Genomic DNA, 27,561 nt, shown 5'->3' with positions numbered 1-27,561 from the left:
CCTGTGTGATTTACTTAGGTACTGCCATGAAATATTACATCAATTAATCTAAACTTTTAAGATGTGTGAGTATATAGTTTATATCAGTTTTTGAATAAGATCATAAGAAAAAGGAACAAATGTAGGCTGTTTGACCCATTGAGCCTGCTCCGCCATTCAATTGAATTATGGCTGATCTGACATTTCTCACATCCACTTTTCTGCCCTTTTGGCGTAATTCACTACTATCAAGGATCTATCTATCTTGGCCTTAAGGACAAAAAGGACTCTGTCCCCACATCTCTCTATGCCAAGGAGTTCCAAAGACACTTAGCCCTTTGAGAGAAGAAATTCCTCCTCATCTCAGTCTTAAATTGGCATCCCTTTATTCTGGAGTCGACGCCCTCTGCTCCTAGACTCCACTATGTCAAGTCTCTTAATGTGGGAGGCACTAATAGGACTGGCACAATCTGGCTATCCCATTCTATCCTGAGTAGGTGGTATGATATAGTCTATGATGAAACTTTCACAATGGTGATAGGCAGCTTTACGATTTTGAAGTTAAAAATCACACAACACCAGGTTATAGTCCAACAGGTTTAAATGGAAGCACACTAGCTTTCGGAGCGACGCTCCTTCATCAGGTGATTGTGGAGGGCTCGATCGTAACACAGAATTTATAGCAAAAATTTGCAGTGTGATGTAACTGAAATTATACATTGAAGAATTGATTGTCTGTTAAGCCTTTCATCTGTTAGAATACAGTGATAGTTTCACTTCTTTCATGTGTAAATCACAAAACACTTTTTTTAAAAGTTGCATTCTCGGGTTAGCTGTTAACAATGGTGATAACTAGACAATACGTTGAAGGTGTTAGCCCCCTGTGTTCTCTGTCTATGACCTGATGTTTAGATTGATTCCAATCTAAAAAGTGAGATAACAGAGTTTTACATAAATTCATGCAGTTTTTGAGCTCAGAGTTCTACATGAATGTATGTGGTTTTTGAGCAAAGTGCAATGTAACTCTGAAAGTACCAAAAAAATTCACCACACAAAATGTGTGCATGTGGGTCTTTGTCTGTCTGTCTGTGTGTGTGTCTGTCTGGGGTAGGGGTTGTGAGTGTGAGAAAGTGTGTGTGTGTGTGTGTGTAGTGAGTACAGAGTGTCTTAAGTCTGTGAGGGAGTGCATGTGTGGGAGTGTGTGTGTCTATAAGGGTGTGTGTGGGTGTCTGTGTGCACGTCCGTGTGTATCTGTGTCCGTGTGTATGTAAGAGTGTGTGTGTGTATTGCAATGGTGATCACCTGTAATGTGACATGAACCCAAAGTCCCGGTTGAGGCCCTCCCTATGGGTACCAAATTTAGCTATCAGCCTCTGCTCGACCACTTTCCTCTGCTTCCTGTCCCGAAGTCCACCTTGGAGGATGGTCACCCGAAGGTCCGAGGCTGAATGTCCTGGACCACTGAAGTGTTCCCCAACTGGGAGGGAACCCTCCTGTCTGTTGATTGTTGTGCGGTGCCCATTCATCCATTGTTGTAGCCTTTGCTCGGTTTCCCCAATGTATCATGCCTCTGGGCACCCCTGCCTGCAACGTATAAGATAGACAACGGATGAATGGGCACCGCACAACAATCAACAGACAGGAGGGTTCCCTCCCAGTTGGGGAACACTTCAGTGGTCCAGGACATTCAGCCTCGGACCTTCGGGTGACCATCCTCCAAGGTGGACTTCGGGACAGGCAGCAGGGGAAAGTGGCCGAGCAGAGGCTGATAGCTAAGTTCGGTACCCATAGGGAGGGCCTCAACCGGGACTTTGGGTTCATGTCACATTACAGGTGATCATCATTGCACTACACACAGATATTCCTACACACACTCACATACACACTGACACAGATACACACGGACGCGCACACAGACACCCACACACACCCTTATAGACACACACACTCCCACACATGCACCCCCTCACAGACTTAAGACATTCTGCACTCACTACACACACACACACTTTCTCACATTCACAATCCCCACCCCAGACAGACAGACACACACAGACAAAGACCACATGCGCGCACATATTTTGTGTGGTGAACTTTTTTGGTACTTTCAGAGTTACATTGCTCAAAAACCACATACATTCATGTAGAACTCTGAGCTCAAAAACTGCATGAATTTATGTAAAACTCGGATTCCAATCTAAAAAGTGAGATAACAATCTAAACATCAGGTCATAGACAGAGAACACAGGGGCCTAACACCTTCAACATATTGTCTAGCTATCACCATTGTTAACAGCTAACCCGAGAATGCAACGTTTTTTTTTAAAAAAAAAGGGTTTGTGATTTACACAAAGGAGTGAAACTATCACTGTGTTCTTTCAACAGATGAAAGGCTTAACAGAAAATCAATTCTTCAATGTATAATTTCAGTTGCATCGCACTGCAAATTTTTGCTTTAAATTCTGTTACGATCGAGCCCTCCCCAATCACCTGATGGAGAGTCGCTCCGAAAGCTAGTGTGCTTCCAATTAAACCTGTTGGACTATAACCTGGTGTTGTGTGATTTTTAACTTTGTACACCCCAGTCCAACACCGGCATCTCCGAATTAGGATTTTGACCCAGTGACGATGAAGGAATGTCTATATATGTCGAATTAAGGTTGGCGTGCCCCTGCACATGCTGCACTTATGTTCATAGTGATATGTATCTATATTGTTGTTGTCACCATAGTGCTAACAGACCATAGGGGCTGCTCTCTCATTCAAGAGAGAAGTGATGTAACCTGAGGGCTACCAAACCTCGGGCGAGGGAGGGGTTGAGAAGGAGAGCCCTTCACGGTAACCTCAAACTGGTGATGGAAATTAAACCCATGCTGTTGGCGTTACACTGCTTTGTAAACCAACAATCCAGCCAACTGAGCTAAATCAATTCCCTATAAACAGCTGTTATACTGTCATTGAGCTAAGTTCTGAGAGGTATTGTATTATGATTCTCTTTACTAACTCACTCACAAACACTTTACTTTGTCTGCGTTTCCATTCATTCATTCATATTACCACACTTCTGTAGTATGTCTTACTCTTACAAGATGAACTAAATTAAACATCTCTTACTAGGCTGCCAATCCATTCCTGTTTCTTTACACCTTTCAATTCTTATTGCCCACAGCGTTTAGACCTGTATCTGTATCCATGAATACGTATTAATACTGTAACCTACTCAGAAACTGCCAACCCTGATATTGTGTCTCCATAACTCACTTGAAACTATGGAAAAATTATAATATAATTAGCCCTTAGTAAACGTCTCTCTCAAACTGAATAGACTGCAAAACATTAGTTTCTTCCACTAGCATGTCCCTACAATTTGCTGCTTTTCTCTGAAATTTCCTTATATACTACCTGTTTCTGTAACACTGTGCTACCTATTTCTGATTTTTATTTAGGACTGCCATCTTGTACTAACGTATGCATTTATACTTTTAAATATATATTAAATACCCCCTTTAAGAAACTTGCGATCAAAGCGGCACTTCCGTGAAACTCCATGAATGTATAGGAACTGTCAAAAACCAACATAGTAGATGAAACCTCATGACCCAGCTGCGGGAGAACAGTTTAATATCTCCCATACTTTTATTTAGTACATGTGTAATTTCTCACTTATGTAGGTCACATAGGTCTAGAGTTTTTACTCACCTTACACACTTAAGACAAAACGACTAGCACCTCTTCACTATGCAAAGGTCAGACTGGACAGACATTCTAATCGTGACTGTTGAGGTAGGTACATGAAAGTTTGTTGTACTTAGTTTTTGATGTCCGATATGGTGTTTAAAAAAAAAGCGCTGGAGCGTGTGAATTCTTCTGACAATGTAAAACAGCAGAAGTCCTTTGCAGTTTTGAGAAATTGTGACCCTGAGCTGGGGCAGGGCTAACTGCAGGGAGAGTAAGTGGCAGCACATGGCTGCGAGGGTGGAGGAGGATCTGGAAGGAGAACAGTTTCTGGATGTTCTAAATTTGTAGTAGATACTGATTGTCCTGTTCAGATCCGAATTGTGTCGGTCTGAATGTCGTCCAGAGCCCATGCGGGATCAGTCGGTTCCGTAGGCAGGTACTGAGGAAGGAGATATGGCTGTGGTAGCAAGTCTGCTCCAGGACGTGGCGAAAGAGCTTCAGGGCAGAGGAGACAACCTGGGGTGCATTGAGAGAGAGAGAGACTTCATTGAGCTCCCTGTAGAGAGAGGAGGAGAACTTCTTCAAGGTATGCTTCCTTGGAAGAGGCTTTGCAGTAAGTTTAAAATCAACTAGAAGAAAGTGAAGACTGCAGATGCTAGAGATCCGTGTCGAGGGTGTGATTCTGGAAAAGCACAGCAGCTCAGACAGCATCGGAGAAGCAGGGTTTTTGCCCGAAACGTAAATTCTCCTGCTCCTCTGATGCTGCCTGACCTGCTGTGCTTTCCCAGTACCACATGCTTCACTCTGATCTCCAGTATTTAGTACATGTTGCTTTCTCCTAGACATTCTAATCCTGTCAGCAATAACAGCCAGCTATTTTAAGCAATCTCCTGCTTCTCTAGCACAGATGTCATGCAAACCTGTGTACAATAAATACAACCTTGTGACACCATAGTGCTAAAATTTTAATGTCTGTAAAACCTAGAAGAGGCTACTGTAAAACAGCTATGGATTCCATCGCAGCCTTGAGCTGTGCCACTGCGGATGCTCAATAAAGAGGCTATTTTCACCACTCGCTGATCTCTGTCATTGTTAAACACAATCCTACAACTTTAACATAAAATCTAAAAATTAGCTGCTCTCTCATAGTGCCATGGATTAAAGACAAAAATAAGTCCTGTGTTTAGTTAATTCTAAACACTGCTCCATTCATTCTAAAACCCTTGCTATCCCCATGTTTGTATGTTTCATGCTTTGACTCTTTCTGTGATATTTCCTTACTGCTGTTCCTTAAAATAGTAAAAGTTGAGTGAAAGAGTAGTGCATTAGGCAACACATTAGTGATATTAAAATGGAACCTTGTGCAGGTTAAGGAACTGGGAGGAGTGTCCAGTGAGTCAGGAATTGAGTGAGAGAGGAGGCGGCTGTGCTTCTAAACAGCATATGAACAAGGTCAGCAACCACACAGCGAAGAGCGAATCTGCACAAGAAAGGCGGTGATCAATGGAAGTAAAACTCAGATATATTAGACCTGAAGTTTGACATTGCAGGAAAACAAGTTGGTGATTGGGCATTTCTTCGGGGCCTTTTGATTGGTCAACTGGTTTAAATCAGGAGACATTGTTTGAGCTGGAGTAGAGTTAAGCAATGCACCATTGAAATAGTTAACATCCAAATTAAGTAAATAGAAGAGAAATGGTTGGGCAGATGACATGTAGTACGTAGTATTTGGGAGTTGGTAATGTGAACCATGGTGACCACATCGGCAGCACATTTTTATTTGAACTTTGGCTCAGAGTTGATGAGCTGTAGGCACTGCACTCAAGGAAAGGGAGAACTACTGCATGCATTCTAATGTAAGAGGTGTGACTGCTTCCTAAAATAATTTATATCAAATTTGATCCATGGTCCGGCATAGGAGGGTGTGACTGCAAATGAGACTGGTATGAGAATCCAGAATGTAGGTTTGGAGGGGACTCAGTCAATGTCCATATCCAATAGGTGCAAGATTCTTGCTTCTGTTGTGGAAGAGGGCACAGACTGGAGAGAGGATCAGCAAACTAACCAAAATACCTTGGTACAGAGCACCATTCAAATAGGATAGCATGGTTGGGGGAATGGATAGTGTTATCTGCAGCGAAGACAGAGTCTCAAAGGTTGTGTTGCCTACCTGGCACCAAGTTTCAGCCAATCTCTTCTGGGCTGGAAAGGAAGGATCCAGTTGTCATTTTTCACAAATACCAATGATGTGGGTAAAGTGAGAAACAAAATTCTGATCCAGGATTATGATCAGCTGTGGGCTAAATTAGAAAAACAGAACTAAAAATGTTTTAATTTCTGGATTACCACCTGAGCCACGTGCAAACTGGTGCAGGGCAAATAAAGTTAGAGGGGTAAATGTGTGGCTCAGACATTGGTGTGGGAGAAATGGTTTTCAATTTATGGCAATGGCACCAGTATTGGGGAGAGAGAGCTGTCCTGTTGCAATGGGTTTAATTCAAGTATGATGGGACCAGGGTCCTGACTGTAACATATAGGAGCCTATCAAGTCTGCTTTGCCATTCAATCATCACTGACATGTTTCTCAACCCCATTCTCCTGCCTTCTCTCAGTAACTCTTGAACCTCTTACTTGTCAAGAACCTTCTCTGGCAATAAGTTCCACAGATGCTGCACCCTTCGGCTGAAGAAATTCCTCCTCATCTCAGTTCTAAAGGATCATCCCTTCGTTTTGAGGCTGTGCCCTCAGATCATAGTATCTCCTACCAATGGGAACATATTTTCTTCATCCACTCTATCCAGGCCTTTCAGTATTCTGTAAGTTTCAATCAGATATCCACCCTCCATTCTTCTAAACTCCGTTGATTACAGACCCAGAGTCCTCAACCTCTCATGAGAAACCCTTCAACAGTGGGATCATTCTTATAAACTTGTATGACTAGAGCTTTAAACTAATTGGTTTGGGGGGGTGAGAAGCAGTAGTAGGGTTCAATTGAAGGGAAGTTTAAAAAAATGTTCAAAGAAATAAGAGAGCAGCAGTTCAGAATTGTAGAGAGGTGAACAACAGTCAGTGTGATGAAGAGTACAAACTATTCACAGAAGTGCACATCAAAAATGTGAAAAAGAAAATAATGGTTAAAAAGTCAGTTTAAGACTCTTTGTGCATTCAGGTACAGCATTTGTAGCAAGATAGATCAATTGACAGTACAAATGAATATGACTTAATAGCTATTATAGAGACAAGATCAATGGGAACTCAATATTTAAGAGTACTCAATGTTCCAGAAGAATACTCAAAAAGGTGATTCAGGTGGTTTCCATGCTAATATTTCTGTCTCAGGCCTGCTACATCTCCAGTCAGACTTAACACAAGCTGGAAGAACCTCATCATCTGACTAGGCACATTATAGTCTTCAGGACTCTATTTTGAGATTAATAATTTTAGAGCATGAACACCTCCTTCCATGTATATTATCCTCATCTCCCCCACACTCCTGTTATGAAATAGATTGCTTTTGGCGCAACTAATCCATTTTCACCCACTCAGCTTCATTAACACTTATCTGTCGTCTTCAGTGGCTTACCATCAACAATCCCTTTGTCTACCTAACATTTGTTTCTTCTATGTTTTGTCTCCACCTATCTGCTCATTTCTGTTCCCCCTCACCCTTATGTCATCAGCATAAATGTCACCTCTTCCTAGCTGCTATCAGTTATGAAAAACAGTGGCTGAACTGGAAACGATAACTCTGGCAGCATTTATAGAGCTAAAACAGATCTCCTGAGTTAATTAAGCAATTTCTGTTTGAGGTGATGTAGCTTCGCTTATAAAAGATGGTATCAGTCGGGTGGTGAATAGTGATATGAGTGTAATAAATCAGTTTGAGTGGAAATAAGGAATAGAACGGAAGAAAGGTCATGATTTGGAATCATCTATAGGCCTCAATTGTCTGACTGTTGGATGCAGTATGAATTAGAAAATAATGGCGACGCTACAATTGTCATAGGTGGTTTTAATCTGCATATTGACTAGAAACATTTTGTAGGCAAGGGATAGGTGGAAGACATTTCCAGAGTGCACCAGGGATTGTTTATCAGAAGATGTTTATATTGAAGTAAGTACCTAGAAACAGATTATTTTAAATCTAGTAATGTGTAATGAAGTAGGATTAATAAAGAGATCTTGTAGTTAAGGATCATTTCGGAGGTAGTAATCACAACATAGAATTTCAAGTTCAGTTTGAGGAAGAGCAAACTGGGTTTCAGACTAGTATCCTCAAATAAGGGCAATTATAGAGGTATGAAGAAAGTTGTAAAAAGCTGTCTTAGAAAATAGATCAAGGGGAACGTCGGTAGATGAGCAATTGCAAGCATTTAAGCAGATGTTTCTAACAGGAAAAATTTATTCTGGTTCACAAAAAAGGTCTTGATGAGAAGGATGAAACATGCACTATTAGCAAAGGTGGCCAAGAAAAGTATCCAATTAAAAATTAAGGTATACAAGATAGCAAAAATTAATGGCAGGCCAGATGATAGGGAAGTTTTTTTTTAGGAACTATCAGCCGATTATTAAAAAGCTAACAAGGAGAAAATTGATTATGATAGTAAATTGGCAAGAGGTATAAGCAGACAGCATAAGGCAGAAATGCAAGCCTACAGCCTTTGTACCTTAATGCATGAAGCATTCAAAATAACGTAGATGATCTGATTGTACACGTCAAGGTAGATTAATAGGATCTCATAGCTATTCTGGAGGCATGGTTATAAGGAAATCAAAACTGCAAACATAACATTCAGAGTTATATGACCTTTCAGAAAGACTTGAGAGAAGAAATAGGCAGTGGAGTAACACTGTCAATAAGAGATGAAATGAGGACAGTTATGAGAGACGATCGAGAGTTGGAATGCTGCAGTGAGTAACTCACTTCCTGACTCCCTGAATCCTGTTCATGATCTACAAGGCACAAGTCAGGAATGTGATGGAATATTCCCCACTTGCCTGAATGGGTGCAGTTCCAAGAGCACTAAGAAGCTTCCAGGACAAAGCTGTCCACTTGATTGGGACCACATCCACAAAACTCCACTCCCTCCACCACTGACACTCAGCAGAAGCAGTGTATGCAAGATGCACTGCAGGAATTTGGCAATGATCTTTAGACAGCATCTTCCAAATCCGTGACTACTTCCATCTAGAAAGACCAGGGCAGCAGATATATGGGAATATTACTGTCTGCATATTCCCTTCCAAGCCACTCACAGTCCTGACTAACAAACATATTGCCATTCCTTGATTGTCGCTGGGTCAAATTCCTGGAATTCCCTCCCTAACAGAATTATGCATCTATCTACAGCAAGTGGAATGCAGTGATTCCAGAGGCAACTCATCACCACCTTCACAAGGTCAACTAGGGATAGGCAATAAATACTGGTCATCCAGTAATGTCCACATCCCGCAAATGAATTTTAAAAAAAGTAGAGTCCATTTGGGTGGAGGTGGTAAAAAAGCAAATGAAGAAGATAATGGTAGTAGCAGTGTATTGACCCTCAACAGTAGCCACATTGTAGGAAAAGGTATAAATTGATAAATAATAGGAGCATGTAAAAGGAATACAGCAATTATTATGTGACTTTAATTTTCATGCTGAATGGTTTAATTAAGATTGAAAGGGTAACTACAACAACAAATTTATAAAGTGCATTCGGGATAGTTTCTGAGAGAAAAATGTCATTGGAGCCAACCAGGAACAGGTTATCTTGGATCTGGTATTGGGTAATGAGAGAAGTTTATTAAATAACCTCAGAATAAAGGACCTCCTCAGAAGTAGTGTTCATAGCATGATAGAACTTCATATTCATTTTAAGCGTGAGAAACCTGGGTCAGGAACGATTGTGTTTAACTTCAAAAAAAGGAATTACAATGAACTAATAAATTTAGCTAAAGTGGAATAGACAGATAGATTAGCAGGAAACGCAGGTAAGCAAGCAGTGGTAGACATTTAAGGAGGAAAAATTCTAAGAGAGCGATAAACCAACCACACATAACCAAATAAATTAAAGAGTGAATTAAGTTGAAAGAAGGAGATTTATACTGAGGCAAAAGTCAGTGAAAGCCCTGATGACTGGATTAAATGATGGTGGAAACTCACTAAAATCCATTATTGAGGAAAAAACAGAATATTTCGAAAAGTTCAATGCAATAAAACAGAAAGCAAAAGGTTTGTGAAAAGAAAATTATGTTTGACCATTTGCTAAAGTTCTTTCAGGATGTTATAAGTGGGGTTAATAAAGGGGAGCCTGAAGATGGCAGAAGGCACTTGAATTTTCAGAAGGCACTTGAAAGTGCTATATCATGTTATTGAACAAAGTAGGAGCTTGTGGTCTTGAGCATGGATGAAGATTGAAAAACAGCCTTGGGATTAATGTGTCATTTTTCAGGTTGCAAAGACATAATTAGTGGAGTTCCACAAGGATCAGTCGTGGGGCCTCAATTATTTACTTATTTACTGCTCCTGATGAATGACTTGCAGGAATGAATAGTAGCATATCCACATTTGCTGATGATACAAAATTAGTCAGAGAGCATGTCGCGTTGGTGACATATGGAATCTGCAAGAGGCTTTAGATAGGTTGAGTTAGTGGGAATAATCTTGGCAGATGAAGTTTAATGTAGCAAAGTGTGAGCTCATGAACATAGACAGGAAAACTCAAAAGGCTGACTATTACTTATATGTACACAGATTTCAAATATGTGGAGCGCCGAGGGATCTGGGTGCCTTGTGCAAAACATAAAAGATAGCATGCAGATGTAGTAAGTAATTAAGAAAGCAAATGGAATTTTGGCCTTTATTGCTAAGGGGTTGAATTTTAAAAACAGATACATCTTGTCACAACTGTGCTGGGTATTGGTAAGGCAAAAGTGAGTACTGCAGATGCTGGAGATTTGAGTCGAGAGTGTGATGCTGGAAAAGCACAATGGGCGGCACGGTGGCACAGTGGTTAGCACTGCTGCCTCACAGCGCCAGAGACCCGGGTTCAATTCCAGCCTCAGGCGACTGACTGTGTGGAGTTTGCACATTCTCCCCGTGTCTGCGTGGGTTTCCTCCGGGTACTCTGGTTTCCTCCCACAGTCCAAAAATGTGCAGGTCAGGTGAATTGGCCATGCTAAATTGCCCATAGTGTTAGGTGCAGGGGTAAATGTAGGGGAATGGGTCTGGGTGGGTTGCGCTTCGGCGGGTCGGTGTGGACTTGTTGGGCCGAAGGGCCTGTTTCCACACTGTAAAGTAATCTAATCTAATCTAATCTAATCTAATCTAATCTAATCTAATCTAGGTCAGGCAGCATCCGAGGAGTAGGATAGTCAACATTTCAGGCACAAGCCCTTCATCAGGAAGGGCTGTACTGCAATACCATGTACACTTTTTGTGTATTCACACGACTGATTCCTAGGATGAAGGGATTGACTTATCAAGAACTGCTAAACAGGTTCACCCTTTATTCATTAGAGTTTAGAAGATTGAGGGTTGATCTTATCAAAAACAAAGATTCTGAGAGGGCTTGAGAGGGTAGATTGTTATGAACTAAGCCAGACCACTCAAAACATTCTTAAGCAGAGGGCCCAGAATTTGCTGAGTGTACAGTGAAAATTACCCACAGTACATTAGCTAGGTTGACTAACAGGTTTCAAAACAGACAAAAATGTATTCGCAAAGTTATGGAATGCAACACAAAGAACAGAATATAGAATACCCACAAAACTCAGTCTATCCAAACTAGACTTAATTATGCTGTTCTGAAAAATATGTGCAACAGTCCCAATAAACAAACTTAAGTCCCTTAAGTGTGTAAATTCTTTAATACAAACAAAGGTTTACAGGTCAGAGTTAGAAGGGCAGAATGAGAGAAAGCCTAGCAGCCTGTTTCCACACAGCCCACTGCTGAACGAACTGAACAAGAAGAATTCAGCTTCCAGGACTGACCACTCCCCTTTCATTATACAGGTTACTTCTAAAACATGAAATCTGTGGCCTAAAGTCTCATCTGTTACGTATAAACATAAAGGCCTCCCAATACCCTTTTCAGCTTCTCCATACCAACTCTATTAAGAAGATGTTTCCACCAGTGGGGAATCTCAAACCAGGCATATAGGGAACTTTGTCTCCTAGAAGACTGTGAATGTTTGGAATTCTCTACCCCAGAATGTTGTGGAGGCAACATCACAAAGCATTTAAAGATTGATATTTTAAATATCCCAAAGTTGATGGCTGCGCTGAGTTGGCATGAATGAAGATTTTAGGCTTGAGGCAGATCAGCAATGGTCTTATTGAATGGTAGTGCGGGGTTGAGAGGCCAAATGCCAACTCCTGCTCCTAATTCTTGTATTCTGATGAAGTGCTGCATTTTGGAAATGCAAATCAGGGTAAGATGTATATACTTCATGGTAAGGCCATGGGGAATGTTGCTGAACAAAGAGACCTTGGAGTGCAAGTTTATAGTTCCTTGAAAGTAGAGTCATAGGTAGACAGGATAGTGAAGAAGGCATTTGGTATGCATGCCTTTATTGGTCAGTGCATTGAGTAAAGGAATTGGGAGGTCATGTTGCGGTTGTACAGGACATTGGTTCAGCTACTTTTGGAATACTGTGTGCAATTCTGGTCTCCCTGCTATTGGAAGAATGTTGTGAAACTTGAAAAGCTTCAGAAAAGATTCACAGGGATGTTGCCAGGGTTGGAGGGTTTGAGCTATAGGGAGAGGTTGAATACACTGAAGCTATTTTCCCTGGAGCGTCGAAGGCTGAGGGGTGACCTTATTGAGGTTTATAAAATCATGAAGAGCATGGATAAGGTGAAGAGCCAAGGTCTTTTTCCCAGGTTGGGGATGTCCAAAGCTAGAGGCGTTAGGTTTAAGGTGTGAGGGGAAAGATTTAAAAGGAAACCTAAGGGGCAACTTTTTCACACAGAGGATGGTGCATGAATGGAATGAGCTCCCAAAGGAAGTGGTGGAGGCTGGTGCAATTACAGCATTTGAAAGGCATCTGGATGGGTATATGAATAGGATGCGTTGAAAGGGATATGGGCCAAATGCTGGCAAATGGGGCTAGATTAAGTTAGGATATCTGATTGGCTTGGATAAGTTGGACCGAAGTGTCTGTTTCCGTGCTGTACAACTCTATGACTCTAATTTCGAAGAATTTTCAGTTGGAACAATAAATAAGCATAGGGAATTAATTAAACAGGAAGTAGAAAGGTTAACAATAAAGTAAATTCCAGTAAGAAAGTAAATGGGGAACTTAAAGTCAATAATTAGCCACTGTTTTCACTTTGTGCAATAATAAATGGAGTTCATCAGTCAAACACCCTTGCTATCATTGTCCTTTGGTACTGCATGGTACAAAATGATTCTCTTAGTTAGAAGAGTAAAGGATCTGCTGTTGCAAACATTATTTCTCCCTATCTTCAGCAAGAGTGAAAGCCCTTTCATATAACTATCAAAAGTTCTATGGAATGGAAAACTGAGTAGAGGACTAGATGTGAGTTTCTTCAAAATTTATCAGAGCTATGTTATAAAACTGGAGAGCAGAATTATGAAACAATTGGATGAATGAGTTACTGATGTGCCTATGGAATACTTTGGGATTCCCTTTTATGTTGGCAATCAGTCTGCTATTTCTGTACCCATTAGCATATGGCACTAGGATTCAATATGAGGTCTTACTTGGTAATTTTCTACCAGGCTCCCTAAATGCAATTGCACAACATCCCTCTTCCATCCTAAATCATTGATACCAATATGGACTACCATGTCTGGCTGTTCACACTCCTCAGAAGAATGTCCTGCACTTACTCTATGACCTCCTTCATCCTGGCACCAGTGAAGCAACATACCATCCTAGAGTTTTTTTTGTGGCCCACAGAAACCTTTGCTTGTTCCCCTAACGAATGAAACCCCTGTTACTATTGCTCCGCCTTTCTTCTTCCTCCCCCTCTGTATAGCCAAACCATTAGAACATAGAAAAGTACAGCACAGAACAGGCCCTTTGGCCCACGATGTTGTGCCGAGATTTAATCCTAATGTAAAATATAGTAACTTAATCTACACACCTCTCAATTCACTGCTATCCATGTGCATGTCTAGCAGTCGCTTAAATGTCCCCAATGACTCTGCTTCCACCACCTCAGCTGGCAACGCATTCCATGCATTCACAACTCTCTGCGTAAAGAACCTACTCTGACATTTCCTTTATACCTTCCTCCTAACATCTTCAAACTATGACTCCTCATACCAGTCAATCCTGCCCTGGGGAAACATCTCTGGCTAATGACTCTATCTATTCCTTTCATTATTTTGTACACCTCGATCAGGTCTCCTTTCTTCCTCCTTCTTTCCAGAGAGGAAAGTCCAAGCTTATTCAACCTTTCTTCATAAGGCAAGCCCTCAAGTCCAGGCAGCATCCTGGTAAACCTTCTTTGCACCATCTCCAAAGCCTCGGTATCTTTCCTATAGTAGGGCGACCAGAACAGGACACAATATTCCAAGTGTGGTCTCACTAGGAACTTGTAGAGCTGCAGCAAAACCTCGTGACTCTTAAACTTGATCCCCCTGTTAATGAAATCCAAAACACCATATGTTTTCTTAACATCCCTATCCACTTGGGTGGCAACTTTGAGGGATCTACGTACCTGCACACCCAGATCCCTCTGTTCCTCCACACTGCCAAGAATCCTGTCTTTAATCCTATATTCAGCATTCGAGTTTGACCTTCCAAAATGCATCACTTGGCATTTATCCAGGTTGAACTCCACCTGCCAATTCTCAGCCCAGCTCTGCATCCTGTCTATGTCACGTTGCAGCCTGCAGTAGCCCTCGATACAATCAATGACACCTCCAACCTTTGTGTCATCTACAAATTTACTAACCCACCCCTCAACGTCCTCATTCAAGTCATTTATTAAAAACTACAAAGAGCAGAGGCCCAAGTACAGGGCCCTGCGAGACCCCACTCAACATTGTCCACCAGGCAGAATACTTTCCATTTACAACCACTCTCTGCCTTCTGTCAGCCAGCAAATTCTGAATCCAGATAGCCAAATCTCCCTGTATCCCATACTTCCTGACTTTATGAATGAGCCTATCATGGGGAACCCTATCAAATACCTTGCTGAAGTCCAGATACACCACATCCACTGCTCGACCGTCGTCGACCTATATTGACACCTCCTCAAATAACTCAATAAGATTAGTTAGGCATGACCTGCCCTTCATAAAGCCATGTTGACTGCCTTTAATCACACTATGCTTTGCCAAATAGTCATAAATCCTATCCCTCAGAATTCTTTCCAAAACTTTGCTGACCACAGATGTAAAACAAAAGGGTAACTAGGGAGAGAATAGGGCCCCTAAAGATCAGCAAGGCAGCCTTTGTGTGGAGCCACAGAAAATGGGGGAGATACTAAATGAATATTTTGCATCAGTATTTACTGTGGAACAGGATATGGAAGATATAGACTGTAGGGAAATAGATGGTGACATCTTGCAAAATGTCCAAATTACAGAGAGGAAGTGCTGGATGTGTTGAAATGGTTAAAGGTGGATGAATCCCCAGAACCAGATCAGGTGTACCCGAGGACTCTGTGGGAAACTAGACAAGTGATTGCTGAGCCTCTTGCTGAGATATTTGTATCATTGATAGTCACAGGTGAGGTGCCGGAAGACTGGAGGTTGGCAAACGTGCCACTGTTTAAGAAGGGCAGTAAAGACAAGCCAGGGAACTATAGACCGGTGAACCTGACCTCAGTGGAATGTACATGTATTTGGAAAGGCAAGGACTGATTAGGGATAGTCAACATGGCTTTGTGTGTGGGAAATCATATCTCACAAACTTGATTGAGTTTTTCGAGTAAAAGATCTGGATTTTAAACTCAATCTCTGTTGCTTTGGTGCCTCATTGCACATTTGTGATTTGGACATGACGTAGAGGTGGTACTGGAGCTTTCAGAGCGCTGCTCCGTCAAACTCAAAAAGCTTGTGATTTCAAATAATCCTTTTGGACTACAACCTGATGTAGTGTGACTTCTGACCTTGTGTTTTGGTGACATTAGCAACAAAGAAAAACAGATAGGATGATCAATTTTCTGGGGGGAGCCCCACATTTTACAGTATATATTGGATAAATAGCATTGATTTAGTGATGACTTCGCACTCATTCATATTATCTTCTCCGTAGGGTGAGCTGGCACGTGACTGACTATTCCGTCCACACACTGGGATTTTTCCTGTTGACTTCTGTTGTAGCAACCGTCTGATAAACAAGCTCCAGGTAAGTGCCTTATAGCAGCGACTTCAAGGGTATGTTGTCTCATCAAAATGATATTTACTAAAATGTTTACACAAACTAATATGCGGTTCATATCACTGAAACTGATTTCAGGAGCAATTTCAATTCTGAGAGTTCGTTGTATCTCAGGAACGAGTAAGCGATGCACTGTAGTAATTGCATGCACCGAGGTTGCTAATATAGTGGGTAGCAGTTTTACGATTCGTTTACGCGGAGTTTAACGATTTGTCTGACGCATGCTCCTGTTGTTCTAAGGTCAGGCTGCTGAAATATATTGAAGTGGTCACGATTCAATTGTTTTAAAATAAATTAAAAACCTGTGAATATTCAGCAAGCCAGACAACACATTGGGAATCTGGAGTCAGAGGGTTACAGTATAGAAAGTCTTTGGCCCATCAAACCACCTAAGCCCCACCCCTCCCATTTTATGTCTCAGCACCCCTCTCCCCACCATTTCTGATGAAGGGCTTATGCCTGAAAGGTCAACTTTCCTATTCCTCAGATGCTACCTGACCTGTTGTGCTTTTCCAGTGCCATACTTTTGACCCATCGCCTTGTATGCCTTGGCATCGCAAGGCATATTTTCTGCCACTATCTCCCTTACAGACAGTGAGTTACAGATTCGTGCTGCCTTCTGAGTGAAAAACCTTTTTCTCACATCCGCTCAAAACCTCCCACCCCTTATTGTTAAACCTATGCCCCCTCATCATTGATTCCTCCACCAAGGGCAAATATTTCTTCCTATTTATGCCTCTTATAAGCCTTGAGCCTTCTCCATCATTCAATGTTCTATGTTCTATAAAATACAATCATGGTTGATCTTTCAGCTCAATACCCTAATCCCATCCTTCTCCCATATCTCCTGATCCCTTTAGTCATAAGATCTGTACCTAACCCCAATTTGAAAACACGTGGTGTTTTAGCCTCAATCACTTTCTGTTGTAGTGAATTCTACATACTCACCATTCTCTGTGTGAAGAAAGTTCTCCTCTCAGTCCTTTTGGAATGTCAAACACCCCTGAATATTGAGTTCACAGTCTATGTCTCCATAATAGATAGCAAGTTATATTCATTTATTTTTATTTGTGTCATCGACTCATCTATCTTGTTACAAATGATGCTTGCATTCCGATAAAGAGCACAAAGCTTGACTTGTGACATTATTACTTATTTTGGTTCCAATTTTTCTATTCCTTCCTGTCACACTTTGCTTATTGTGCACCTCTACACCGACCTGCACACCTGCCCTCTTTTTCTTTTAAATTTTTTAAACATCCCTTCAATTGAATCCTACCTGTCTACAATCCTAGTTATATAATTTGCCATGACACTGGTTCCACAATGGTTCAAATTAAGCCTGGCCTTACATAACAATAGTTTCCTTAATATTGGTGCTAGTGCCTCAAGAATGAGATTCCATTTCTCTCATACCAATCATTGAACCATGTATTTATCTCTCAAATGTATTTACCTGGTGCCAACTTGCTAATGCTAAGTGGCTTAGGTGGTAATCCAGAGATCATTTGCTTAGTGCTTCTGCCTTTCAGTTTAGCTGTGATGCACTTATAATGCCGAAGCAGAAGATATTTTCCTCAGTCTACCTAAGTTTTGGTACCTATTTGAACCACAACATCTGGATCCTTCCCCTTCTGCTCCAAGTTCCTCTCGAACTGAGAGGAGATGTTCTGAACCTCGGCAACAGGAAGGTAACACAGCCTTCAGAATGCTGTCTTTGCTGCAGGAGAATAGTATCTATTTCCCTAATTGTACTATCTCCAATTACTACTAGATTTACCTTATTCTGCCTACTTGACTGATATTCTGGACCACAATGCTGTGGTTAATTTGCTCAACCTCCCTGCAGTCTGTGCTCTTGCCCACCCCATGAGTAAGAACCTTGAATATGGGTGCTGGCTGAGACCCCTCCAAAGTCATTTGGATTCCCATACCTGCTCATTCACAGTCACACCCTATTATTCCCTAACCACGGCTGTGGCCTGTTTCCTTAAGGAAAGAGTGTGCAGGTAGTTCTCCCCATCCTGATGTGTTACGCTTCAAATCATCAACTCTGAGCCAAAGTTCCTCAAGCAGCCAATATTTGCTTCAGATGTAGAGACAGTGGAATGCACTGGTGTCTACCAGCTCCCATACCAGCTGTCATAGAGCTGTACCACACAGAAACAGATCCTTCAGTCCAACTTGTCCATGCCGACCAGATATCCCAAATAAATCTAGCCCCATGCCAGCATTTCGCCCATATCCCTATAAACCTTTCCTATTCATATACCCATCCAGATGCCGTTTAACTGTTGTAATGGTACCAGTTTCCACAACTTCCTCTGGCAGCTCATTCCATTTATGCACCACCCTCTGCATGAAAAAGAAATGGCCCTTAAGTCCCTTTTAAATCTTTCCTTAAACTGATACTCAACTATCCTGGGAAAAGACCTTGTCTATTCACTCTTTCCATGCCCTTCATAATTTTATAAACCTTTATAAGGTCACTCCTCAGCCGCCAATGTTCCAAGGAAAATAATTTCAGCCTATTGGGCCTCTCCCTATAGCTCAAACCCTCCAACCTTGGCAACATCCTTGTAAATCTTTATTGAAACCAGATCTAAAAGTTGAAGTTCTAAATTGCAGAAAGGTTAATTTTGATGGTATTAGGCAAGAACTTTCAAACACTAATTGGGGGCAGATGTTCGCAGGTAAAGGGATGGCTGGAAAATGGGAAGCCTTCAGAAATGAGATAACGAGAATCCAGGATGAAAGGAAAGGCTGGCTGAAAGGCTGGTAGGGAATGCTGGATGACTGAAGAAATTGAGGGTTTGGTTAAGAAAAAGAAGGAAGCTTATGTCAGGTATAGACAGTAGAGATCAAGTGAATCCTTAAAAGAGTATAAAGGCAGTAGGAGCATACTGTACTTAAGACAGAAATCAGGAGGGCTAAAAGGGGACATGGGATAACTTTGGCAAATAGAGTTAAGGAGAATCCGAAGGGCTTTTACAAATACATTAAGGACAAAAGGGTAACTAGGGAGAGAATAGGGCCCCTCAAAGATCAGCAAGGCGGCCTTTGTGTGGAGCCACAGGAGGTGGGGGAGATATTAAATGAATTTTTTGCCTCAGTGTTTATTGTGGAAAAGGACATGGAAGATATAGAATGTAGGGAAATAGATGGTGACATCTTGAAAAATGTCCATATTACAGAGGAGGAAGTGCTGGATGTCTTGAAACGCATAAAAGTGGATAAATCCCCAGGACCTGATCAAGTGTAGTCTAGAACTCTGTGGGAAGCTAGAGAAGTGATAGCTGGGCCTCTTGCTGAGATATTTGTATCATCAATAGTCACAGGTGAGGTGCCAGAAGACTGGAGGTTGGCTAATGTGGTGCCACTATTTAAGAAAGGTGGTAAGTATAAGCCAGGGAACTATAAACCAGTGAGCCTGACATCAGTAGTGAGCAAGTTGTTGGAAGGAATCCTGAGGGACAGGATGTATGTGTATTTGGAAAGGCAAGGGCTGATTAGGGATAGTTAACATGGCTTTGTGCTGGAGGAATCATGTCTCACAAACTTGATTGAGTGTTTTGAAGAAGTAACGAAGAGGATTGATGATGGTAGACGGTAGATACAGGGAGAACTAGCCATTTGGATACAGAACTGGCTTGAAGGTAGAAGACACAGGATGGTGGTGGAAGGTTGCTTTTCAGACTGGAGGCCTGTGATCAGTGGAGTACCACAAGGATCGATGCTGGGTCCTCTACTTTTTCTCATTTAAACAAATGATTTGGTTGTGAGCATAAGAGGCATAGTTAGTATGTTTGCAGATGACTCCAAAATTGGAGGTGTAGTGGATAACACAGAGGTTACCTCAGATTATAACAGAATCTTGGTCAGATGAGCCAATGCGCCGAGAAGTGGCAGCTGGAGTTTAATTTAGATAAATGCGAGGTGCTGCATTTTGGGAAAACAAATCTTAACAGGATTTATACACTTAATGGTAAGGTCCCAGGGAGTGTTGCCGAGCAAAGAGACCTTGGAGTGCAGGTTCATAGTACCTTGAAAGTGGAGTTGCAGGTAGATAGGATAGTGAAGAAAGCATTTGGTATGCTTTCCTTTGTTGGTCAGTTCATTGAGTATTGGAGTTGGGAGGTCATGTTGCAGCTGCACAGGACATTGGTTAGGTCTCTTTTGGAATACTGCATGAAATTCTGGTCTCCCTGCTATAGGAAGGATGTTGTGAAACTGGAAAGGCTTCATAAAGTCATCGAATCATAGAAATGTACAGCACGGAAACAGACCATTTGGTCCAACTCATGCATGTCGACCAGATATCCCACCTCAACCTAGTCCCACCTGCCAGCACCCAGCCCATGTCTCTCCAAACCCTTCCTATTCATAGACCCATCCAGATGCCTTTTAAATGCTACAATTGTACTAGCCTCCACCACCTCCTCTGGCAAATCATTCCATATATGTACCACCCTCTGCATGAAAAAGTTGCCCCTTAGGTCTCTTTTATATCTTTCCCCTCTCACCCTAAACTATGCCCGCTAGTTCTGGACTCCCCGACCTCAAGGAAAAGACTTTGTCTATTTATCTTATACATGCCCCTCATGATTTAATAAACCTCTATGAGGTCACCCCTCACCCTCTGACGCTCCAGGGAAAACAGCCTCAGCCTATTCAACCTCTCCCTATAGCTCAAATCCTGCAAACCTGGCAACATCCTTGTAAGTCTTTTCTGAACCCTTTCAAGTTTCACAACATCTTTCCGATAAGAAGGAGACCAGAATTGCACATAATATTCCAAAAGTGGCCTAACCAATGTCCTGTACGGCTGCAACATGACTCCCCAACTCCTGTACTCACTCCACTTTCAGGGAGACATGAACCTGCACTCCAAGGTCTCTTTTGTTCAGCAACACTCCCCAGGATCTTGCCACTAAGTGTATAAATCCTGCCCTGATTTGCCTTTCCAAAATGCAGCACCTCACATTTATCTAAATTAAACTCCATCTGCCACTCCTCAGTCCATTGGTCCATCTGATCAAGATCACGTTGTTCTCTGAGGTAACCTCCTTCGCTGTCCACTACATTTCCAATTTCGGTGCCATCTGCATATTTACTAACTATACCTCCTATGTTCATATCCAAATTGTTTCTATAAATGATGAATTGTAGCTGCACATATCGCATGCTCAACCAGCTGTACTTGATTTAATTAATTACTTTGCATGTTAACCATTTAAAAAATGAATTTCTTCAGCTGCAGTAACACCTCCTGATCTAAACCACTTGGTCAATCAAATATGTCGCAGGTGTTGCTATGGCATCACACTTTGGCTCTGACACGTCGAACCAAGTTGAAAGGGTTCTCTGCCTCTGGATTTTGTCTCCTGCCATCTGTGCCCTTCTCTCACAGTCCATTCTTCCTTTTATAAAATTGCAGCCCCTGATCTCTTGTACTGTTTGTAAGGTTACTGAACCCACTCTCTTGCGCTGTTTCTGAAGCACATGGTCCTCCTATCTTCCCCCCCTCTCACTCTTTCAGGTGCTGGTGACTGAGTCTGGGTCCTCCAGACTTGCACTCGTTTAGGTGCTGGTGATTGTCTCCAGATCATCACCTTACATCAAAATAATTCTGTGACTGTGCAAAGGTTTCATTCACTCCATGTAATCTTGGGAAATAATTCAATGTATAGGATACCACAAAAGCCAAAGGCCCTGTCTGGAGGGCTGACTAAACTAAACTGTTCCAGTCCAGCTACTATCTGATCTCTACCTGCAAAGTGGAAGATTGTTGTGTGTGCTGCCCACAAACAGCTGGATGAATCCAATCTGCTAAAATCCCATCAGATCTATTGTTAATCATCAGCAAAGTGTTGGAAGGTTTCATCAGCACTCGTTCAGAATTTTACAACTGCCTTCTGAATGCTGTGGTGTCTCTGCACCACATCGACAGCAGCAGTTCAAGAAGATGACTAAACACCATCATTGCAAGGGCATTTAGGGATGAGTGATCTTGGGCTTGCCAGAGATACACTCATCCCATAAACAAATAAAATCGATTGACATTGCTAGGTAAAGGTACATTGTTTGTGAAATTGGAAAGATTTGGAATAAAGTTTCTGAGAATAGACCTGAGGTGATTGAATGATATTTCATGTGTGACAGACTAAAGAAGCTTCTTTGGCTTTACACCATCATCCTTTTGTCACTTAATTCCTCCTGCCTTATATTAGATCAGAGAGCTTTCCTTTCAATCATTTCCTTCCTCTCCCATTCCATTTTCTGCCTCTTCACTTATTTAAAATCTCTTTGCCTGTGTACCTTTTACAAATTCTGATGAAAGGTACTCAATTTGAAACATGAACTCTGCTTGATCTTCACTGATATTTCCTGACCAGTTGAGTGTTTCTAGAAGTTTTTGATTTTAACATTTTTTAATGTTTTATGTGCTCCTTTCTTTCCGTTCATCACAGATTATACCATTTCACCAATCTGGAACAATGAGCCAGCCACACATGACTGAGGAATGGACAGGGAAAAAAACAATTGAGAAATATTTATCTGGAAAGACTTTGAAAGAGGAAATTTGGATGCCTTTGGGATCTTGTTCTCTTGAGTCAGTTAGTCAAAACTATGCACAAGTCAGAGAGCAAAGTAAGTTACCACGTTAGCAGTTAAATTGCAGGATTAATGAATGCAAACTGTAAAGCTATATTTTATTCAAATTCATTGTCTGTTATTGTAGAAACCATTGCAGATAAAATGCATAAATGTGTAAAAACATTTTGCAACCAGTGACACATGAACAAAGTGCCTTCACCTTGGTTGTAAATCAATGACAACAACAGATCTGCTCGCCTCTACCTTTGTGCTTATTTAACGGAGTCATCTTGTCAAAATATTTAAATGAATTTACTAAATGGGACAGTTTTCATTTGTGACCCATAAGATAGAGGAGAAGAATTATACAATTTAGCCTATTGAGTCTGCTTCACATTCAATCATGGCTGCCTTCTCCCCAGAACCTTTGATCTCCTTACTAATTAAGAACCTGTCTACGTCTGACTTAAATATACTCAGTGCCTTGGCCTCCACAGCCCTGTGCGGCAGTAAGTTCCACAGATTCATCAGCCTCTGGCTGAAGAAATTCCTCCTATTCACAGTCTGAAAGGGTAATCTATTCACTCTGAGGATGTGCCCTTGGGTCGTAGTCTCTTCTACTAGTGAAAACATCTTCGCTACGTCCACTCTATTCAGAGTCCTTAACCGCTCTTCATATGACAAGCCATTCATCCCCAACACCACTCTTGTTAACCTCCTCTGGATCCCCTTCAATGCTAGCACATCCCCCCTTACATATGGGGCTCACAGTATTCCAGATGCGGTCTGATCACAGCCTTTTACTGCATCAGCAGTACCTCACTGCTCTTATACCTCTCAAAATGAATGCAGACATTACATTTGCCTTTCTAACTGTCAAGTGATCTGTATGTTAAACTTAAGAAACTCCTGAACTCGGACACCCAATATCCCTTTATGCGTCAGATTTCCGAAGTCTTTCCTTGTTTAGAAAATAGTCTACCCCTTTATTCTTCCTACAAATGTGCATAACCTCACATGTTCCCATATTATGATCCATCTGCCACTTTTTTGCCCACTCTCCTAGGTTGCTCAAGTCCTTGAGCATCTTCCCTGCTTTTTCAGCACGACCTGTCTTTGTGTTATCTGCAAACTTAGCAACAATGCCCTCAGTTCCTTCATCAAGATTGTTATTGTACAAGGGTAGGCAATGGCCTAGTCGTATTATCGCTGGACTTTTAATCCAGAAACCCAAGTAATGTTCTGGGGACCTGGGTTTGAATTCTGTCTCGGCAAATGGTGGAATTTGAATTCAATAAATACCAGGAATTAAGAGTCTACTGATGACCATGAATCTATTGTTGATTGTGGGGGAAACCCCATCTGGATCACTAATGTTCTTCATTGAAGGAAACTGCCATCCTTACCTGGTCTGGCTTACATTTGACTCCAGACCCACAGCAATGTAGTTGACTCTTAACTGCCTGCTGGTATGGACAATAAATGCTGGCCTGGCCAACAAGGCCCTCAACTCATGAATGAACTTAACAAAAAAAGGTGAATACTGTGGTCCCAACCCTGACCCCTGCTGAACTCCACCAGTTATCCACCTTAAGACCTTTCAGCTTCCCCAGCACCTTCTCCTTAGTGATGGTCACTACACTTTCTTCTGCCCACTGATTCTCTTAAAGTGCTGGGATGTTGTCTTCCATTGTGAAAAATGATACAAAGTACCTATTCAGTTCCTCCGCCATTTCTTTATTCCCCATTACTAACTTCTCCAGCCTCATTTTCCAGCAGTCCAATGTCCACTGTTGCCTCTTCCTTTTTCATATATCTAACAGAACTCTTGCAATCTTCTTACCTACTCTTATATTTCATCTTCTCCTGCCCCTTATTTTTTGTTAGTTATCCTCTGATGGTTTCTAAAGACTTTCCACTAATTCTCACCACATTATATGCTTTTCTTCTTGCTTTTACACCATACTTAATTTGCTTTATCAGCCATGGTTGCCTCATCCTCCCCTTAGATTGTTTCTTCTTCCATGAGATAAATTTCAGTTGTGCCTCTGGAATTATCGCAAACGCCCCTGCCATTGCAGTTCCACCATCTTCTCTGCTAGGCTTTCCTTCCAATCAACTCTGGCCAGCTCCTCCTCAAGTCTTTGTAGTTACTTTATAGTAATACTGTGACATCTAATTCAATCTTCTCCCTCTCAAAAGGCAGGGTGATTGCCGTCAAATTTTGGCAACTGCCCCTCCAGAATTGCCTCTCCCCTAGTGGACTCTACCACAAGCTGCTCCAAAGAACCATTTCGTAAACATTCCACAAATTCCTTTTCTTGGGATCTGCTACAACCTGATTTCTCCCAGTCCACCTGCACATTGAAGCCCCCCAGGATTATTGTGCCTTTCGTGCAGACCTTTTCCAACTGATAATTTTCTCTCCCACATCCTGACTAAGGGACCTACACACAACTCCCACCAGGGTCTTTTTTCCCTTTGCAGTTCTTCAACTCTAGCCAAACAGAATCTACACTTTCCACCTCTATAATCACTTGTTTCTATCAATTTAATTTTATTTCTTACTAACAAGGCAACCCTATCCCCTCTTCCCATCTGCTTGTCCTTTACTATCCTTGGATATTTAGTTCCCAGCCCTAATCCCCTTGCAGCCACATCTCTGTGATACCCACAATATCAAACTCAACAATTTTAATCTGAGTTATACTTGTTCTGTGTACTGTGTGCCTTTAAGTAGAACACCCCCAGTCCAGCGTTGACTGCCTTGCTTCTCGTAGTTGTGCCCTTCTCTGCTATGCCTGAATTTAGATCCCTGACCCTTTCAAAACTTTCTCTTCTTTTACTTGTTCTGAAAAACTTTAATAACCTTTCCTGAGCCCTCCCCGCAACCTTAACTAGTTTAAAGTCCTTGTGACGTCAATTTACCTCAATTTGTGCCATCAGTTCGTCCACCTTACTCAGAATGCTTCTTGCATTAAGATACAAAGTCTTTCAGCTTGTTGTATTATCGAGTTTCCCAACTTTTACGGTTCCTTCTTACAATATGACATTCACACATCTGTACCGTCCTTTTAATTTTGGGAAACAGGCATCACCAAACTGCAATCCTACTTTCTCCTTTACCTTTGACTTTAAAAGGTTTCGTGCAGCTGGAGTCAATCTTCACTATTTAGCTGAAATCTCTGGTTATGTGATTCTCTAGGACTCTAGTCCAAGCCTGATTCAGATGTACTCTATCCCGTCAGAATAGCTCCCATTTAATACGTGAAAACTGGTGTGACCTTACAGTGAGAGCAGGATTCGGGGGGGCAGGGAGAGATGTGGAGTACCACGGTAAGAGTTGCTCAGCAATATGTCATAATAGCAATGATTTGGAGTTGTGACTCTGAGGCAGTAATTGTGACTGTGGAGTGAACACTGTACTGGGGCAGTACTGGGATTGGTGACAAGGCTCTATTACTTGTGTATGCATAAACCTTACACCCCAGGCACAATCGGACCTTTCAAAATAACTGTCGATGATACCATTGGCCATCCCTGGACTTTAGGATGCTTTGAATTTTCAGGTAGCTGCGATTCTAGATTTATTACAACTGTTATCATCTACCTCACTTTAGAATGTAACCGTACACTTCCATTCAAGATCTGAATATGACTGCTATTTGTTTCATATTATTCAGCAAGTTTGTACATTTCAGGGACAGATTTTAATCCTGTATGCTTGGTGAGCAGTAACTTCTGAGCTCAGAATTTGACCTTTTCATGCCAAGCTGATAATAACCTACAGGACTATGCACACAGATTAGGTACCCCCAGTGCTGTTTTTCCAGATGCCCATAGTTTTTCCAGCAAGTTGTGGCAGGTGAGATGGAGAATCCTTGCGCAAGTTCAAACTCACGGTATTGTCTGCAGCAGACATTCAGTTAAAGAAATGTAAATTTAACTGTTTTCTTCTCCTGCAGATGAAAAGTTAACTGCTATTTCAAGCCCCAAGCAGCTGTTAATTGACAAGGTGCTGGCCAGGCGCAGGTTTGATCAGCTTGTAAAGGAAAAGGAACATCGAGCACGAAGCAGGTCAGATGCACACAGTAATGTTTTTTAATATTACAGCCGTCTCATTACCTTCACAGCACAAGGATACAGTGGTTAGAAACATAACATACAATTTACTTTCCCCTTGATAATTAGTACCTAAACAACACTTTTCACATATCTTAAGCCATGATACCAGACATCAGAATACCCAAATCAGTAATGCAGGCTAAGGTAATGTGAGGTGATAAAGCTCAAGAGAGGTTTTGGGGAAATTCTTTGAAATACAAAATAGATGGGAAGGCAAAGGGATTTAGGGACACAGTTCCAAAGCTCAGGGTAATAAGCGATTCTTGTTTGCTGTTCAATGTAAAAAAACCATGTTGATCAGCAGGGTATGATAGGGTTCCAGTAGATACATTGAAGGCTGCTAAGACTGATCTGCACTTGGAACGTTTTGCAACAAGTAGAATGGGACATTGTGGATGATCGAGTTTTGGATGAGTTGCTTGCTCAAACCTTCCCCTCCTTGTATTTTCTCTCTGGCTCTGATAGTTACTCACTTTCAAAAGAGGCTGCATCATATTTTATTTAGTTGTACCAAGTACTGCAATCCTGAGTGAGCTTCTCCCAGGATTCCAAGTCATATTAAAACTCTTAAATGAAGCCATTAAAGTGTGTTTGTAGTATTTAATATGACTGTCAGAGTACAGCCAGACTCACCCAGCCCAAAGAAGATTTGCTTTGGTAACTGTGTGTCAAGCATCGAGCTACATGACCAATCAACTCAGTTATGATGAGTGAGTGTTGTGTGGATGCATCACATGGCAGCTTGGATAAGCATATGGGTCTGATGTTTTGTTCTGCTATCTGATCTTTAATTAGAGCTCCCTCAGTGTCACTAATGTGTTTGAAATTCTTGGTATG

The 27,561-nt window shown here is 41.6% G+C and overlaps 1 protein-coding gene across 2 annotated transcripts in view; it reads left to right on the top strand.

Moving 5' to 3' along the window:
• Positions 1-15,874: 15,874 nt before the first annotated feature.
• The window catches only part of LOC122550368 (uncharacterized), a 73,782-nt gene continuing 62,095 nt past the window's right edge, over positions 15,875-27,561 (top strand). For both annotated transcript variants that reach the window (XM_087988098.1, XM_043691097.2), the window contains exons 1-3: positions 15,875-15,969; positions 22,473-22,653; positions 26,565-26,676. In XM_087988098.1, the coding sequence (XP_087844224.1) occupies positions 22,500-22,653; positions 26,565-26,676 (266 nt within the window). In that variant the 5' untranslated portion in view covers positions 15,875-15,969; positions 22,473-22,499. The remainder of the gene's footprint in view (positions 15,970-22,472; positions 22,654-26,564; positions 26,677-27,561) is intronic.

The sequence above is a fragment of the Chiloscyllium plagiosum genome, unplaced genomic scaffold (assembly GCF_037043375.1).
Source record: "Chiloscyllium plagiosum isolate Xiang-an unplaced genomic scaffold, Cpla_swu_hap1 HiC_scaffold_1, whole genome shotgun sequence".
Classification (NCBI taxonomy): Eukaryota; Metazoa; Chordata; class Chondrichthyes; order Orectolobiformes; family Hemiscylliidae; genus Chiloscyllium; species Chiloscyllium plagiosum.
This window is presented reverse-complemented; position numbering and strand designations above follow the sequence as displayed.